General features: G+C 49.2%; 1 protein-coding gene across 4 annotated transcripts; it reads right to left on the bottom strand.

Moving 5' to 3' along the window:
• Positions 1 to 5,528: 5,528 nt before the first annotated feature.
• Positions 5,529 to 12,147, bottom strand: LOC141726712 (uncharacterized). 4 transcript variants are annotated; one of them, XM_074531706.1, is made up of 3 exons: positions 11,927 to 12,147; positions 7,376 to 7,660; positions 5,529 to 6,674 (listed from the first exon to the last, which is right to left on the bottom strand). In XM_074531706.1, exons 2-3 carry the CDS (start codon positions 7,450 to 7,452, stop codon positions 6,098 to 6,100), a joined length of 654 nt encoding a protein of 217 aa, XP_074387807.1. In that variant the 5' UTR covers positions 7,453 to 7,660; positions 11,927 to 12,147; the 3' UTR covers positions 5,529 to 6,097. The 4 variants fall into 4 exon arrangements, 3 of the variants coding, with proteins under 3 accessions (XP_074387807.1, XP_074387806.1, XP_074387805.1); XM_074531705.1 differs by having other exon boundaries at positions 11,844 to 12,147; XM_074531704.1 differs by having other exon boundaries at positions 7,376 to 12,147.
• Between the last annotated feature and the right edge of the window lie 2,792 nt (positions 12,148 to 14,939).

The raw sequence follows: 14,939 nt of genomic DNA on the forward strand, positions 1-14,939 counted from the left end.
ATTTCCATGTATTATACTTATTATATAAGTAATAATAATTACTTATTATTTCCATATTTTAATTGCTGTGTCAATATTGTTGACTCTTTCAATTTTATCAGCACGAATTATTTATTTAAAATTATTAGTATTTATTATATACTGTATCAATATTGTTTACTGTTTTAATTTTATAAATTTTAATTATTATTTATTTAATAAATAATAATTAGTAATAATTATTTCTTTATAATGAATATTAATTATTATTTATTATATACTTATTTACCACTTCCTGATAAGCCAGCCTTCTGATAAGCCAACCCCTTGATAAGCCAATCCCTTGATAAACCAGGCCTTGATAAGCCATCTCTTTATAAACCAGCTCCTGATAAGCCAGTCCCTTGATAAAGCAGGTCCCTGATAAGCCAAATCCTTGATAAACCAACCCTTGATAAGACAGCTCCTTAATAAGATAACCCTCTGATAAGCCAGCGCCTTGATAAGCCAGTCCTTTGATAAACGAGCTCCTGATAAGCCAGCTCTTGCTAAACCAATGTCCTGATAATCCAGTCCCTGATAATCCAGGCCTGTGATAAACCATCCTTTTGGTAAACCAGCTCCTGATAAGCCAGCTCCTGCTAAACCAACCTCCTGATAAACCAACACCTGATAAGGCAGCCCCGTGATAAGCCAACTCCCAGATGGACGCCTCGCCTCGGCCGGACAGCTCCCAGCCGGGCGCGTTGGTTCTGTCCGGGCCGGGCGGGTTCGGCATCCGGCTCCCGCGGGACAAGGCTCCATCCACACCCCACAGGAGAGCCTTGCTCTGGGACAGCTCCAGGCGCAGCATTTTTGGGCCCCTCCAGGAGAAGTGGGCAAAGATGGCCAAGGTGTAGGAGGTGGCCTCGTGGACCATCAGGGGCTCGGCTTGCGGGGATTCGGGGTGGCGGAAAATCCGGCAGGAATCGGAAAAGCCAGGGCGCAACTCCGGGTTGAGCTGAGGGAGCCTGCGGGATATCTCATAAAACCTGGGGGGGAAAGGAGGGGTGGGGGCAGCGTGGGGTGGGGTGGGGTCACCAGGAGGTGCTGGGAGCGCTGGGAGATGATCCCAACTCCCGGAGATGATCCCAAACCCTGGAGATGATCCCAGAGCCTGGAGATGATCCCAGAGCCTGGAGATGATCCCAACTCCCGGAGATGATCCCAACCCATGGAGATGATCCCAGAGCCTGGAGATGATCCCAACTCCCGGAGATGATCCCAACCCATGGAGATGATCCCAACTCCGGGAGACGATCCCAACTCTGGAGATGATCCCAAACCCTGGAGATGATCCCAACCCCTGGAGATGATCCCAACCCCTGGAGATGATCCCAAGGCCTGGAGATGATCCAAAACCCTGGAGATGATCCCAGAGCCTGGAGATGATCCCAGAGCCTGGAGATGATCCCAGACCCTGGAGATGATTCCAAGCTCTGAAGATGATCCCAAGTCTGGAGATGATCCCAGACCCTGGAGATGATCCCAACCCATGGAGATGATCCCAGAGCCTGGAGATGATCCCAACCCTTGGAGATGATCCCAACCCCTGGAGATGATCCCAACCCCTGGAGATGATCCCAACCATGGAGATGATCCCAGAGCCTGGAGATGATCCCAACCCCTGGAGATGATCCCAAACCCTGGAGATGATCCCAAGGCCTGGAGATGATCCCAACCCCTGGAGATGATCCCAGACCCTGGAGATGATCCCAGACCCTGGAGATGATTCCAACTCCTGGAGATGATCCCAACTCCTGGAGATGATTCCAAGCCCTGGAGATGATCCCAGAGCCTGGAGATGATCCAAAACCCTGGAGATGATCCCAGAGCCTGGAGATGATCCCAACCCCTGGAGATGATTCCAAGCTCTGAAGATGATCCCAAGTCTGGAGATGATCCCAGACCCTGGAGATGATCCCAACCCCTGGAGATGATCCCAAACCCTGGAGATGATTCCAGCCCCTGGAGATGATTCCAAGCCCTGAAAATTATTCCAAACCATGGAGATGATCCCAGTCCACCATGAAGATCCCACCCAGAGCTGCCCCATCCCCGCACCCCGAGGGTCCCTCTGGTGTCCCCCAGCCCCACCTGAGGTACTGCAGGATGGTGGTCCAGGTCGTGTTGGAGATCCGGAACTCCAGAGATTTCAGCTTCTGCTCTCTTGCCATCTTCTCAGCTCTGGGATTTCCTCCTAAGGTGAGAAACAGCTCCTTCCTTAAAAAAAAAAAAAGGTAAAAATTTATTCAAGCTCAACAAAAATATAACAAAAGGATTAAATAAGGAAACAGCAACAAAAAAGTGTCTGTGCCCACCTTTAGCCAACAGCAAACCACAAGAATTTAACTGCGCATCAATAAAATAAACTTTTCTTCATATTCCCACAGTAATCATCCCTTAATTGCGAAACCAATTAATCATCTCATTGTATAATGGGGTGACTCAAATTTGGGGGGGGATGGAGCGACCGCAAATTTTTTTTTTTTTAAAGGAAAAGGGGAAGAAATTGAATAATCTGAGCTAGAAATAGCCCGGGGTGGGCACCCCAACATTTCCTCCCCACCCCAAAAAAAAGGAGAAGAGGAGGCGCCGAGAACAATTTGGGGTTGGGGGGGGTTTGTGCTCCTCCCCCCAAATTTTGGGGCAGAGGGGTCCCCAAATATTGAATGGGGGACCCCAATTATGGGAGGGGGCGTGCGGGTGTGGGAAATCCTTAAAAATCCGAGGGTTTTGGGAAAGCTGCAAAAAGCAGGGAAGAGAAAAGAGCAGAGCTGCGGTTGGAGTTAAGCGGAAGCCTTAAGGTTGGTGAGAAGCGGAAAAAGAAAGCAATAAAACAATAAATAAAACAGTGATAAATGAATAAAAGAATAAAAAATAAAATAATAAAAAAAGTAAAAGAATATAAAAAATTAAAAATAAAAGAATAAAAAATAAAAATAATTAAAAAAATAAAATAATAAAATAATAAAACAATGCTCTGTGTATTAAGGCTGGGCTGGAATAACTCTCAATGCTACAGAAAATTACATCTAGCGAGATAATAAGAAGTTGATAAACTGGAAAATCTAGTCTCACTCAAAAAAGTTAAAGCAATGCCTCATTTTTAATATTTTAAAAGTTTCATAGTAATGAAATGGTTGATAATAATTAAATAGTAATATGATTAGAGGAATAATTTTGACAAATTGAATTAGGGCAATATGAGACAATGAATACAAAGGGTTACAGACGTCCGGGTACCTTTTCTGGGCAGCACAAGCCCGAAAAAGGACACAGTTAACAAATTAACCCTTTAAAACAACAGCCTGTTGCATATTCATACACCTCATGCATGATGCATAAATTCCATTCAAACACAGGATTCTCTCTGGTCATCATCAACTTCTTCCTCTGAATCCTGACAGCGCCTTCGAGACGGGAAAAAGTTCATTTCTTCTGATAACGGAGCAATAAATTATTTTTCTCTGGAAGATTCAGGTGTCCTGTGGCTGCTGTCTCATTGCGAGTCCTTTCTTTAAAAAGAGTATCCTACATAGCATCGTTTCTATTTTAACAATTTTTTTATAACCTAAAACTATATTTAACACACTACTTAAGAGAATTAATACAGAATTACTTTCTAACACAACACATAAAATATTAGTTTTAATATTTGCCAAAAGCCAATCACAAAATACGCATTTTTCACATCCACCAAGCCTCTTTCTTTCGGATTCCTTCCAATTTTGGGGATCCCCTCACCCCAAATCTCGAGCCAACACTCGGTCAGGACCTCCCCCAGATTTTGCTGAATACATTTTCTCAAATATAATTTTAGGTTATAACAACGTTAAAATAGAAACTATGTATGTGGGATATTTTTTTAAAGAAAGGGACGAGGTCCTCGCACCAGATGTGTGAAAAACACCAATCACTTGCTTTTAAAATTTTAAAAGGATGAATAGTAATAAAATGGTTATAAACATAGTAATATAATTAAAGTAATAAACATTTGGACAATTAGGATTTAGGACGAGACGATAAATTAAACTGGCCTTAAATTGGGGGGTGCAGATGTGTTGTCGTTAAAGGGACATTTCTGCTTCTTAATGAGCAGCTGAGTGTCTGTGAGGGGGCAAAAGGGAGGGAAAAGGGTGGGAAATGTGAGGGGGCAAATGAGGGGGAAAAGGGTGGGAAATGTGAGGGGGAAAATGAGGGGGGAAAAGGGTGGGAAATGAGAGGAAACAAGGCAGAAAGTGTGAGAGGAAAAAGGGCAGAAAATGTGGGGGGAAAGGGCGGGAAACATGAGGGGAGAAAAGGGCGGGAAACGTGATGGGGAAAAGGGGAGGGATGGTGAAAAGAGGAGAAAATGGAAAAAACATGAGGGGGAAAGTGTGGGAAGTCTGAGGGGGAAAAGGGTGGGAAAGAGGAGGAAAAAAGGCAGAAAGTGTGAGAGGAAAAAGGGCAGAAAATTTGAGGGGTAAAGGGCGGGAAACGTGAGGGGAGAAAAGAGCGGGAAATGTGAGGGGAGGAAAGGGCAGGAAATGTGAGGGGAGAAAAGGGCGGGAAATGTGAGGGGAGAAAAGAGCAGAAAATGTGAGAGGAAAAGGGAGAAATGTGAGGGGGGGAAAAGGGAGGGAAACGTGAGGGGAGACAAAGGGAGGGAAACGTGAGGGAGAAAGGGAGGGAAACACAAAGAAAAAAAGCCAGGAAATGTAAGGGGAAAAGGCAAGAACTGTGAGAGGAAAAAGAGCAGAAATTGTGAGGGGAAAAGTGAGAAATGTCAGGGGAAAAGTGCGGGAAACATGAGGGGGAAAAGGGAGGGAAACGTGAGGGGGAAAAAAGGGGTGGGAAATGTGAGGGGGAAAAGGGAGGAAAACGTGAGGGGAGAAAAGGGAGGGAAATGTGAGGGGAGACAAAGGGAGGAAAACACGAAGGAACAAGCCAAGAAATGTAAGGGGGAAAGGCAGGAATTGTGAGAGGAAAAAGGGCAGAAAATATGAGGAGGAAAGTGATAAATGTCAGGCAAAAAGGGAGGGAAATGTGAGGGGGGGGAAGGGAGAAAAAATGAGGAAAAAAGTCAGGAAATGTGAGGAGAAAAGGCATGAAGTGTGAAGGGGAGTAAAAGGGAGGAAAACGTGAGGGAGAAAATGGGGGAAAATGTGAGGGGGAAATGGGAAACATGAGGGGGAAAAGGGAGGGAAATGTGAGGGGGAAAATGGAGGAAAATGTGAAGGGGGAAAGGGAGGGAAATGTGAGGGGGAAAGGGAGGGAAACGTGAGATCTTCTCCTGCCCAGTTCCCTCCCTGTCCCCGCTGCAATCCCACACTCCCCATTCCCAGATCCCCCCCAGTTCCAAGGCACCCCCGTTCTCAAACATCCCCCAAATCCCAGACCCTCCCCAACCTTTTCTTCCCCCACCAGACCCCAAATTCCCCCCAAATCCCAACCGTCCCCAGATCCCAGATCCCGAATCCCAGATTTTTTAACTCTGTGACTCAAAAGTGGGAAAAATTCCCATTTTATTGAGCCAAGCAAAAAGGGAATGAGGGAGGTCTGGGGGGGGGGGGACACAAAGTAGAAGTTGGTGGGACACCCCAACCCTGGGATGTCCATGAGGGTCCAGCGGTGTCCAGAAGCTCCTGGTGGTTCCCTTGAAGTTCTCCTGGTGCCCACAAGGTTCTGCTGAAGGTTCCTCAGGTCTGTGAGGGGTGCTAGCAGTGCCTAGGGGCTTCTAGAGGTGTTTATGGGGTTCTAGATGTGCCTACAGGGTTCTTGAAGTTCCTACAAGGTTTTATAGGTGTCTCCAGAGTTCTATATGCACTTATGGGGTTCTAGAGGTGTCTACAGGTGTCTATAGGGTTCTGGAATAGTCTATGGGGTTCTAGGGATCTCTATGGGTTATTAGAGGTGCCTGTAGTGTTCTAGAGGTGCCTGTGGGGTTCTAGGTGTGCCTATGGGGTTCCAGTTATGCCTACAGAGCTCTAAAGGTGCCAACAAGGTTCTAGATGTGTCTGTGGGGTTCTAAGGGTATCTGTGGGGGTTTAGACATTCCTACAGGGTTCTAGATGTTTCCCCAGGGTTCTGGATGTGTTTAATGATTCCTGGGGGTGTCTTCAGGGTTCTCAGGGTGCCCTTGCAGGTCCGGGTCTGTGCACGAGGTCCTCCTGAAGGGCTTGCGGTTTCTCACTTCTCCTGGATGCATCCTTCTACACAGGACAGTCCCTATCCCGGCTTCACCGCCCGAGTTCTCCCGTTCCTCCACCTCCACCTTGATGATGGCGCTCTTGCCCCTGGCCATGGTGGCCGTCACCGTGACGGGGCCATGGCTCAGCTGGGCTCGATCCTGGGATTCCTTGAGGATGATGCAGGGGAACATGGAGCTGTCGGAGGAGCTCTGGGAACTCTTGACCAGGCGGCGGTAGGCTGACTCCAGGTCCATCCTATGGACCCTGTCCAGGGACAGCTCCAGGCCCATCTCCGCAGCAAATAGGTTGTGGTCCATGGGGTTGGAGAAGTAGATGGCCAAGGTGAAGGAGTCGGCCTCGTAGGCCAGGAGCCCGTTACAGCCCCAGAATATGGTGTTGTTGGTGAACTTGCAGCTGCTGGAGGAGCACGGGGACACCGAGGTCTGTGGGGACATGCTGCTGTGGCCACTGAGGAAGTAGGTCCTGGAGAGAAGAATTTGGGGTTGGGGACATAGCGGGGTGGTGGGAGCTCGTGGAGATTGTCCCACCACCACCGGGACCTGCTGGGGCCACTGGGAGGAGCTGGGACCTGGGAGATGATCCCAGAACCTGGAGATGATCCCAGAGCCTGGAGATGATCCCAGAGCCTGGAGATGATCCCAACCCTGGAGATGATCCCAGAGCCTGGAGATGATCCCAACCATGGAGATGATCCCAAACCCTGGAGATGATCCCAAACCGGGGAGATGATCCCAGAGCCTGGAGATGATCCCAGAGCCTGGAGATGATCCCAACCCTGGAGATGATCCCAGAGCCTGGAGATGATCCCAAACCCTGGAGATGATCCCAACCCTGGAGATGATCCCAACCCTGGAGATGATCCCAACCATGGAGACGATCTCAAACCCTGCAGATGATCCCAAGCCCTGGAGATGATCCCAACCCTGGAGATGATCCCAGAGCCTGGAGATGATCCCAACCATGGAGACGATCTCAAACCCTGGAGATGATCCCAAGCCCTGGAGATGATCCCAGACCCTGGAGATGATCCCAAACCCTGGAGATGATCCCAGACCCTGGAGATGATCCCAGACCCTGGAGATGATCCCAGAGCCTGGAGATGATCCCACCTGGAGCTGCCCCCCAGCACCCTGAGGGTCCCTCTGATGTCCCCCCGACCTCACCTGGCGTTCCTCAGGGTGAAGTCCTCAGTATTGTTGATAACCTGGATTTCAACAGAGCGGCTGGTGCTCAACCCCATCCTGACTTGGGATCTCCTCAGCTCCCAAATCTCCTCAGCTCTGGAATCCTCTCAGCTCTGAGATCTTCTCAGCTCCGGGCTCTCCCTGGCTCCAGAACCTTCTCCCCCCTCTCTGGGGTCTCCTCCCGGTATTTATCAGCACCTCAGGGGCTGTTCCCTGCTGGTCCCACCCCGTTTGAGCGTGGCACAGATCCTCAGATTCTCATTCCTGTAAAAACTCCCATTTCCAAGAAATCATTTCTTTCCGTTCCGCCCAAAACCCTCCCACTCCTGGCCCCTTCCTGCCTCCCCAAGGAATTTTGGCACCGTTACAGAATTCTGTGGGAACGGGCACAAAACTCACCCAGACTTGGTGCCTCCCTAAAGTCGCCAGTCCTCGGGTGACCCCAGCTCGGGATGGGCACACTTGGCTCAGGTACCCGGGGGTGCCCCGGGACAGGTTTGGGGTCCCTGTGAGGGGCACGGGACTGGGTTTAACTGGAGTAACTGGGTAATTTCTCCACCAGCACCAGTTTAATTGGTCTAGGTTAATTCTATTGGGTTAATTCTACTGTGTAACTGTTGTAAGTGGTTTGATTCTCCCGTGTGACTGGTGTCACTGGTTTATTTCTCTACCACAACTCATTTAGCTGGGGTAATTGGTTTAACTGGTTTAATTCTCTAGTCTAACTGTTGTAAAATCCTCAGCCTAACTGGTGCAGCTGGTTTATTTCTCTACCAGAACTAGTTTAACTGGTGTAACTGGTTTAACCTGTTTAATTCACCAGTGTAATCGGTGTAACTGGTTTAATTCTCCAGTGGAACAGGTGTCACTGCTTTATTTCTCTACCAGAACTGCTGCAATAAATGCAACTGGTTTATTTCTCTGCCAGACCTGGTTTAACTGGTGTTACTGGTCTAAATCAATATTTGGTGAAATGAGCAGGAGCACCAATGAGACTTTTACATTGCACTTCCAGAGGGCAAACTCTGGCCTATTCAGGAGATTTGTTCAGAAAGTTCCTTGGGAAGCAGTCCTTGAAAACAAAGGAGTTCAGGAAAGATGGACGTGCTAAAAACAAAGATCTTGTGGGCACAAGAATCAAACGTCACTGTGGGACAAAAAATGAGTTCATGAGGTAAACATCCAGCTTGGATGGGCTACGAGGTTTTAAAGGAACTTTGGAATAAAAGGAGGATTTATATTCTTTGGAGGGAGGGTCAGGTCTCTCAGGAAGTATTGAGGGGAGCTGCTAGAGCATGTAGGAAAAAAATTAGGGAGGCCAAATTCAGTTTGAATTTAAATGTAAAGGATTATAAAAAAATGTTTTTACAAATATATTAATGGTTAAAGGAAGGGTAAGAGCAAGCTTTGTTCTGTATTAGATGAGGGAGCCCAAGACCCCCCTGTGCCTTTGATTTAGCCCTTGGAAAAAACAATCACCAACCTTATATGAAGAATTACAAGCCATGAAAGTTTAAGTCGAATGATAGTGAGTTTATCACAGGGTGGAAAAATAGATATTTGAAGTTTTTGGAATGGGGGTTCAGGGGGCAAGATGGAGGGATCTGGGTGTGTCCAGCCTTTCTCCTTCTTCTTCTTGGCCTCCATCTTCTGCTGTGATGTTGGCACTCACAGATTGGTTTACAGTAGAAGCGCGCTGTCTAACACAGGTGATAGGTATTGGGAAGTAATTGTAAATATTGTCCACGCAGTTTTTAGTATAAAAAGATAACACCGCCCTGGGGGAGGCAGAGTGCTTCTGTCTGTCCTGCTGAGTGGATCTCGGCTGGACAGGAGAAATAATTTTATAGATAAGATACAATAAACAACCTTAAGACCGAGAAATGAAGAGTTCTGACTCCTTCTTCAACCACCAGGCTGGGAAAAGAGACTTTCTAAAGTATCTCAGGGTCACTCTGAGCAGCAGAGGTGTTGTCGTTAAAGGGACATTTGTGCTTCCTAATGAGCTGCTGAGTGTCTGTGAGGGGGCAAAAGGGAGGAAAAGTGTGGGGAATGTGAGGGAGAAAATGGTGGGGAATGTGAGGGGGAAAAGGTAAGAAATGTGGGGGGAAAGGGGAGGGATGGCGAAAAGAGAAGAAAATGGAAAAAAAATTAGGGGGAAAGTGTGGGAAGTCTGAGGGGAAAAAGGGTGGGAACAGAGTTGAAGAAAGGCAGAAAGTGTGAGAGGAAAAAGGGCAGAAAATGTGAGGGGAAAAGAGCGGGAAACGTGAGGGGCAAAAAGGGCGGGAAACGTGAGGGGAGAAAAGGGCGGGAAACGTGAGGGGAGGAAAGGCAGCAAATGGAAGGCAAAAAGCACAGTAAAGCCGAGTGAAAGGGACAGGAAATGAGAGGAAGACAAGGTATGAAACAAGGAGAGAAAAGGGGGGAAATGTGAGGGGGAAAAGAGCAGAAAATGCGATGAGAAAAAATGGCAGGAAATATGAGGGGAGAAAGGGTGGGAGACGTGAGGGGAGAAAAAGGTAGAAACAGGGGAGAAAAGGGGGGAAATGTGAGGGGGGAAAAGGGAAATGTGAGGGGGGAAAAGGATGGGAAAAGTGAGGTGAGAAAAAGGGCGGAAAACATGAGGGGAAAAGGCAGGAAGTGTGAGAAGAAAAAGGGCAGAAAATGAGGGGGAAAGTGAGAAATGTGAGGGGAAAAGGGCAGGGGAAAGGGAGGAAAACCTGAGGGGACAAAGGGCAGGAAATGTGAGGGAGAAAAGGGAAACGTGAGGGGGAAATGAGGGGAAAAGGGAGGAAAACACAAGGAAAAAAAGACAAGAAATGTGAAGGGGAAAGGCAGGAAGAGTGAGAGGAAAAAGGGCAGAAAATGTGAGGGGAAAAGAGAGGGCAATGTGAGGGGGAAAAGGGCGGGAAACATGAGGGGAGAAAAGGGAGTGAAATGTGAGGAGAGAAAAAGGGCGAGAAACGTGAGGGGGAAAGGGAAACATGAGGGGAAAAAGGGCAAGAGAAAAGGGCAGGAAATATGAGGGGGGAAAAGGTGGTAAATATGAGGGGAAAAGGCAAGAAGTGTGATAGGAAAGAAGGCAGAAAATGTGAGGGGGAAAGGGTGGAAAAATGCAGGGAAAAATGGTGGGAAACGTGAGGGGAGAAAATGGAGGGAAACATGAGGGGGAAAAAGATCAGGAAACATGAGAAAAAAAGGGAAAATTGCAAAACAAATGACAGGAGCCCAAGAGTCCCATCAGGGTCCTGCTCTAAATATTTCCATGAATAAACTGCTTTTTGGAACAAGACATCTGAAATTGTGGGGTTGAAGTGTTGAGGAAAAAACTGGAGAATCCAAAGCCATGAAATATTCCCTCCACCTTTGGTCTCACCAATGGGACCAAGAACCCATGGGAGAAAAAAGTTTACAGCATAAGATGGAAAATGTAAGTTTGATTCTTGTAAATTCTATTTTTGCAAGGTCAGGAAGGCACCAGCAGATGGCAGCAGGGCCTGGGTGGGGGTCAGGGGGGATCCCGGTGGTTTTGGGGGATTTTGAGGGGGTTTGAGGGGTTCTGAGGGGAAGATTGTGAGGGGGAGAAGGAAAAAATTTGGTGTGGGGGGATTTGGGGCAGAAACAGCAGAAATTTGGGGGGATTTGGTGGATGGGATTGAGAGGGATTTGGCCGTCTTGGTATTGGGAGGGATTTGGGGCGGGAATGGGGGATTTTTGGTGTGAGGATAAATTTGGGGTGCAGGGAGGAAATGTGGGGGCTTGGAGCAGGATTTGGGGTTCATAAGGTGGAAAATTTGGATTGATGGGGAAAAAATGGGGGAGTGGGGCAGAAAAGGGAATTTTTGGCTGGGGAAGGGACATCCCCCAGGGGAAAATTGGGGTTTTAGGGTGAGAATTGGGGGGCTCCCCAATTTTCTGCCACATATTGTGACATTTTGCGGGGGTTGTTGAGACTTTTTAATTGTTCCAAAGAACCTCTGAGGTTTTTTTTTGGGGGAAAGGGGGAATTTGGGGGGTCAGAAAGGGGATAGGGGGTATTTGGGAGGGGTCTGGGGGGGATTTTGGGGGGAAATGGGGGCAGGACTGGGGGGAATTGGGGAGGGGGTGAATGGGATTTGGGCGAGGGCCAGGTTTGGGGGGGTCATGGGATTTTGGGGGTTTTTGGGGGGGTCAGATGACCTGGGGGGGTCTCAAACCCTCAAAACCCTCACCAAAATGCACAGGGGATCCCCAAATCCCCTCGGGACCCCCAAAATGCACCCAGGACCCTCAAAATCCCCACAGGGTCTCCCCAAACTCACCGGGGACCCCCAAAATCCCATTGGGACCCCCCCCAAATCCTCTCGGGACCTCCCAAAAATCCCCTCACGAGCCCCCCAAACACATCAAGGACTCCCCAAAATCCCCTCGGGATCCCCCAAAAGGCTCCCAGGACCCCCAAACTCACCAAAGACCCCCCAAAATCCCCTCAGGACCTCTCAAAATACACCAGGGATCCCAAAAATCCTCTCGGGATCTCCCAAAACGCACCTGGGACCCCCGAAATCCCATCGGAAAGTCCCAAAACACACTCAGGACCCCAAAAATCCTTTTGGGACCCCCTCAAACTCACCAAGGACCCCATAAATCTCCTCGGGACCCCCCAAAATCCTCTCGAGACCCCCCAAAATTTCCTTTAGACCTTCCAAACGTACCAAGGACCCCCAAAATCCCCTCTGGATCCCCCAAAATCCTCTCAAAACCTCCCAAACGCACCAAGGACCCCCCCCAATCTCCTCGGGACCCCCAAAATCCCCTCGCGCCCCCCCCCAAATTCCCTCGGGACCTCCCAAACCGCTCTCAGGACCCCCGAAAACGCACTGAGGATCCCCAAATTCCCCTCAGGACCCCCAAACACACCCAGGACCTCCCAAATCCCCTCGAGACCCCCCCAAAATCCTCTCAGGACCTCCTAAGCGCACTAATGACCCCCTCAAATCCCCTCGGGACACCCCAAAATCCCCTCGGGAGCCCCCAAAAGGCATCGGAGATCCCCCAATATCCCCTTGGGACCCTCAAAATGCACCCGGAACCCCCCAAAATCCCCTCAGGATCCCCCCCAAACACTCCAAGGACCCCCCGAAACCCCCTCGGAAGCCCCCAAACCGCTCTCAGAACACCCCGAAACCCCCTCGGGAACCCCCAAACCGCACTCAAGACCCCCCAAAATCTCCTCGGGACTCCCTAAAACGCAGCGGGGACGCCCAAAATCTCCTCGGGACCCCCTAAATCCCCTCAGACCGCCCAAAAGGCACCGAGGACCCCCCAAATCCCCTCGGGATCCTCCAGAATCCCCTCAGGCCCCCCCAAATTCCCCTCCCGAAACCCCCCCAACCCTCCTCCGTTTCCAGGGGGCGTGGCCTCCTTTAATATATTCAAACCCCGCCCCCATGCGCGAGCTCCCCATCCCAATAGGTAAAAAGGAGGCGTGGCTTAAGCAGGGGTGTGGTCTAGCTGAGGGAGGGGCGGCTGTGATTGGGCGTGGTTGAGCGTGGAGGCGTGGTTACATCATGGTGGCGTGGTCACGCTGGCGGCGTCGCCTGGCAACGGCGCGCGGCGCGGGTCCTCCCACCCGGTAGGCGGTGCTACCCGTCATGCACCGCGCGGCCACGCCCCCCAGCGGAGGGAGCGGAGGAGCCGCGGTAAAATGGCGGCCGGGCCCGGGCGGGGGTCGGGGGGATTTGGGGCGGATTTGGGGGGTCCTGAGGGGGTCCGAAATGGGGACGGGGGTCGTGAGGGAGAGTTCGGGGTGGGGAGAAGGGAGAAAAGGGGGTTCGGGGGGGTTTGGGGCGGGGACGGCGGCGTTTGGGGGGGATTCGGGGGGCGGGAGGGGGCGGGGGGAGATGGGGAGGGGGCGTGAGGGGAGGAGGGAGCTGAGGGGGATTGAGGGGATATTGAGGGGATTTGGGGAATATTGAGGGGATTTGGGGTGAGATTTGGGGATTTGGGGCCGAAAAGGGGGGATTAGGGGGACGTTGAGGGGATTTGGGGTGGTTTGGGGGAGATTGAGGGAATTTGGGGAATATTGAGGAGGTTTGGGGGAGATTGAGGGGATTTGGGCTGGGATTTGGGGTTTTGGGGGAGATTGAGGGGAGATTTGGGAAATATTGAGGGGGTTTGGGGTGGGATCGGGGGATTTGGGGAATATTGAGGGAGTTTGGGGGATTTTGAGGGGATTTGGGGGAGATTTGGGGAATATTGAGGGGATTTGGGGTTTTGGGGAATATTGAGGGGATTTGGGGTGGGATTTGGGGTGGGATGAGGAAATTGGGGTAAGAAAAAGAGGATTTGGGGTGCAGGGAGGGGATTTGGGGGTTCTAGAAGGGATTTGGGGTGAAATGAGGAATTTGGGGTAAGAAAAGAAGGATTTGGGGTGAGATTGGGAATTTGGGGGTTCTAGAAAGGATTTGGGGATAGAAAAGGAGGATTTGGGGTGGGATTGGGAATTTGGGGGTTCTAGAAGGGATTTGGGGTAAGAAAAGGAGGATTTGGGGTGGGATTGGGAATTTGGGGGTTCTAGAAAGGATTTGGGGGAAGAAAATGAAGATTTTGGGGTTCTGGGAGGGATTTGGGGGAAGAAAAAGAGGATTTGGGGGTTTTAGAAGGGATTTGGGGTCAAAAGAGGAGATTTGGGATGAGGGGATGGATTTGGGGTGGGAAATGAGGATTTGGGGAGAAATTGAGGAATTTAAGGTAAAAATGAGGAACAAAAGTGGGATTTGGGGCGGGGTTTTGTAAAAGGAGGAGAAATTTGGAGCAAGAGTTGAAGATTTTGGGCAGAAATTGAGGATTTTGGGGGTTAAAATGGGAACTGAGGTGGAATTTGGGATATTTGGGGGATTTAGGACAAGGAAAAAAATTTTGGGGCGGGAATTGAGGATTTTGGGGGAGAATTGAGGAATTTGGGGTAAAAATGGGGACTGAGGTGGGATTTGGAACAGAATTGAGGGAATTTGGAGTGGGAATTTAGTACAGGAAGAAGAATTTTAGGGCAAAAATTGAGATTTTGAGACAGAAAAAAGGAGAATTTAGACTGGGAAAAATTTGGAAATTCGACCACAGGAAGAAATTGGGGTACAAATTCCCAATTTTGGGGTACAAATTCCCAATTTTAGTGTTAAAAATCCCAATTTTGGGGTACAAATTCCCAATTTTGGGGTCCAAATTCCCAATTTCGGGGTGCAAAGTCCCAATTTTCAGTACAAATTTCATTTTTGGGGTACAAAGTCCCAATTTTGGGATACAAAATGCCATTTTTGAGGTGCAAAATGCCAATTTTGGGGTAGAAATTACCAATTTTCCATACCAAATCCCAATTTTTGGGTACAAAATCCCGATTTGAGGGTAAAAAATCCCAATTTTTGGTGTACAAAAGTGGGATTTGGGGTGGGGTTTAGTACAAGGAGGAGAATTTTGGGGCAGAATTGAGGATTTTGAGGAGAAATTCAGAATTTTGGGGCAAGAATTGAAGATTTTGGGGAGAAATTGAGGAATTCGGTGTAAA

This window comes from Zonotrichia albicollis, chromosome 38, assembly GCF_047830755.1.
Source record: "Zonotrichia albicollis isolate bZonAlb1 chromosome 38, bZonAlb1.hap1, whole genome shotgun sequence".
Lineage (NCBI taxonomy): Eukaryota > Metazoa > Chordata > Aves > Passeriformes > Passerellidae > Zonotrichia > Zonotrichia albicollis.